The sequence below is a fragment of the Palaemon carinicauda genome, chromosome 4 (genome assembly GCF_036898095.1).
Source record: "Palaemon carinicauda isolate YSFRI2023 chromosome 4, ASM3689809v2, whole genome shotgun sequence".
Classification (NCBI taxonomy): domain Eukaryota; kingdom Metazoa; phylum Arthropoda; class Malacostraca; order Decapoda; family Palaemonidae; genus Palaemon; species Palaemon carinicauda.
Genome location: NC_090728.1, coordinates 181,605,242 through 181,608,453, shown reverse-complemented (window position 1 = coordinate 181,608,453; position 3,212 = coordinate 181,605,242). Strand labels below are relative to the sequence as shown.

Below are 3,212 nucleotides of genomic sequence, written 5' to 3'. Positions count from 1 at the left end.
AAGCACTTTGTAAAGTCATTTAATTGCAAGGAATCAATGGTTTCGTAATCAGTCGGGAGATAGAACCATTTTTAAAGTTTAAAGGCAACTCATGAATGACAGGGGCAAAGGGCATTGACATATATGATCAGCGCCCAAGACCCCTCTCCACTTAAGCTAGGAATAGGGAGGGCCAGGCAATGGCTGCTGATGACTCAGCAGATAGACCATAGGGTTTCCCCAAAGCCCCCATCCTTAGCTCACAAGTATGGTGAGGTTGCAGCGACACAAGGAACCACGAGTTTGAGCGGGACTCGAACCCTGCCTGGTGATCACAAGTCAGGGACGTTACCACATCGGCCACCAACAACCCTACCACCATATCATTGTTGCTGTTACTCATCTTTGGGCTTTTATACTACATAAAACTTTTCAAATGTTTAAATGAGGCACTAAAGGAGACGGATCAACTTGCAAGCTCTTTAGGCACCGCTGAAGGTCACACACAAGTCGATAAGGCGATTTTTCCTGTAAATAGGCACTGGTCATGATTCCTATGCTTAATCCTTATATCCTTTTACTCATTCATATAAGAATACCAATTATCTGTTAACTGGGTTGCTCGCATTCATGTGTTAATAGTAATTATTCTTCAATTGGAAAAAAAATTTATGAATGAAGAAAAATTGAAAGTCAAAACATGACTCATTAAATGAAGGCCACTTTATCTGTAAGTAATATTTCATAATTAATATATAATCTCTTTAGTGTACATGCATACATAAAATACCCATGAACATATCCTACATATTTATTAATATGCATAAATACATACATACATAAATACATATATTAAGAACGTTCGCTATAGAGCTTATTGGCCAATCACCGAAGTTATGCAACGTTGAGTTTGATCAGTAGCTGGATAGCTATCTACCAAGAAAAGTTAGAGGCTACCAGGAAATAAGTCCCAAGGATATTACTGGGGCAAGGTGTTGGAATGCACTAAATTTCCACCTGGTATCATTCGCTCGAAACGGAAAAACACGCTAGTTAGCATACAATATATATATATATATATATATATATATATATATATATATATATATATATATATATATATATACAGTATATACATATATATACACACATATACAGATATATATATATACATACATACATACATATATATATATATATATATATATATATATATATATATATATATATATATATATATATATATATATATATATATATATATATGTATATGGGGGATTGGATATATACTACAAGAAAATCACGAGAAAATTGATGGACATTCAAAATCAAACTACATCGATATTTTCGTTGCTGTCACGATCACAATCTGAGTCAACTTCCACCTTAAAGAAACGACTTTTGCCGAGTTCGCTTCTGGAAAAGCTTTCTGTAAGCTGACTCGGGGAGATCTTAGAGGCCAGGATGTGCGAGTTCTCCTGGTGGGGATACGACGCTCGCTGTTGCTGTTGTTGCTGCTGCTGCTGAAGGTGCTGTTGAAGTTGCTGGTGTTGGTGATGCAGTTGCTGAAGCCGCTGCTGTTCTGTCATCAAGTGATAATGAGGATGGAGCACCTCGTAATGGAGCCGCTGCTGAACAGTCTCATCACTCTTGGTTGAGTTGTTGAAGATTTTCTCTGCTTTTCCATCTTTGCTTTCCTGTTCACCAGCGCAGGGCGTATCCCTGACTACCGCTACCTCGTCTCCTGGTAGGTCATCCTCCACTTCATCGTCGTCCTTAGTGCTAGGGCTACCCTGAGAAGCACACATCGACGCATCCTGGCTCTCACATTCTTGTGGTGAACCGTTATTGCATTCCATGGTGTTCTGAGGATCCTTGCCGCCCTTTGTGCGAGAACCCGAGCATGTCCTAAGACAGGAACACTTGTTGCTGGATTGACCTCCTTCCTCCTTCTTGTATTTGACACGTCGGTTCTGGAACCATATCTTCACCTGCAAAGGGAGGCAAAAACAAGTGTAAATTAAAACCCCTATGTGTGAATTCTACCTAATTCCAGGCAATTACATTAGACCTTGACGGTCCAAGAAAAGATAAGAAAAAGAGGGAAAATGTGTTTTAGTTTCATCCATTAATCCCTAAAGAGTAGTGAGATGGATGCATTTCTAGCACATCCCTTCACGTGATTGAATAATTGACTATCGTTATGTTGCGAACATGAACATGTATGCATATATCATCAGAAACGACTGAAAACGTACAGAGGTAAGGACATGCACATTTAATACATGACTGCTGATAAAAAAAATTTAAAATTAAGCAAATGCCATGTCAGTTTGCCTAGAAAATACGGCACAAGACAAATAGTCCAGTCAGTTTTTTTTCTGGAAAATACAGTACGGCACAAGGCAAATAGAGCAGAGTCTGTTTGCCTAGAAAACAGAGCAAAAGGCAGTAATCCAGAGTTAGTTTGTCTAGAAAATGCGGCACAAGGCAGTAGTTACAGTCAGTTTGTCTAGAAAACACGGCACAAGGCAGTAGTCCTGAGTCAGTTTGTCTAGAAAACATGGAACAATGCAGTAGTCCAGAGTCAGTTTGACCAGAAAATGCGGCGCAGTAGTTCAGAGTTAGTTTGTCCAGAAAATACGGCACAAGGCAGTATTCCAAAGTCGGTTTGTCTAGAAAACACGGTGCAAGGAGTAGTCAAGATTCAGTTTGTCTAGAAACTGTGGCGCAGTAGTCCAGAGTCAATTTGTCTAGAAAATGCGGCGCAGTAGTCCATAATCAGTTTGTCTAGAAAACACGGCACAAGGCAGTAGTCCAGAGTCAGTTTGTCTACAAAGTACGGCACAAGGAAGTAGTCGAGTGTCAGTCTGTCTAGAAAATACGGTATATGGCAAACACTACAGAGTCAGTTTGTCAGTAAAATACGGTACAAGTCAAACAGTACAGAGTAAGTTTGTAAAATACGGCACATGGAAAATAGTTCATAATCATTTTGTCTGCAAAATTCAGCACAAGGCAAATAAAACAGTGTTTATATGGAAATACGGTACAAGGAAAATAGTAGTCAGTTTGTCTGGAAAATATGGCACAGAGCAAATAGTCCAGAGTCATATTGTCTAGATATAGTATATAGCAAACACTACGGAGTCAGTTTGTCTGGGAAAAACGGTATAAGGAAAATAAGTCAAGTTTGCCTGGAAAATAAGGCACAGTACAAATTGTACAGTCAA

The 3,212-nt window shown here is 39.0% G+C and overlaps 1 protein-coding gene across 1 annotated transcript in view; it reads right to left on the bottom strand.

Annotated features, from left to right (window-relative positions):
• Positions 1 to 1,257: 1,257 nt before the first annotated feature.
• Positions 1,258 to 3,212, bottom strand: part of LOC137639226 (GS homeobox 1-like) — a 17,321-nt gene continuing 15,366 nt past the window's right edge. The window contains exon 3 of the mRNA XM_068371522.1: positions 1,258 to 1,970. Within this exon, the coding sequence (XP_068227623.1) occupies positions 1,308 to 1,970 (663 nt within the window). The 3' untranslated portion in view covers positions 1,258 to 1,307. The remainder of the gene's footprint in view (positions 1,971 to 3,212) is intronic.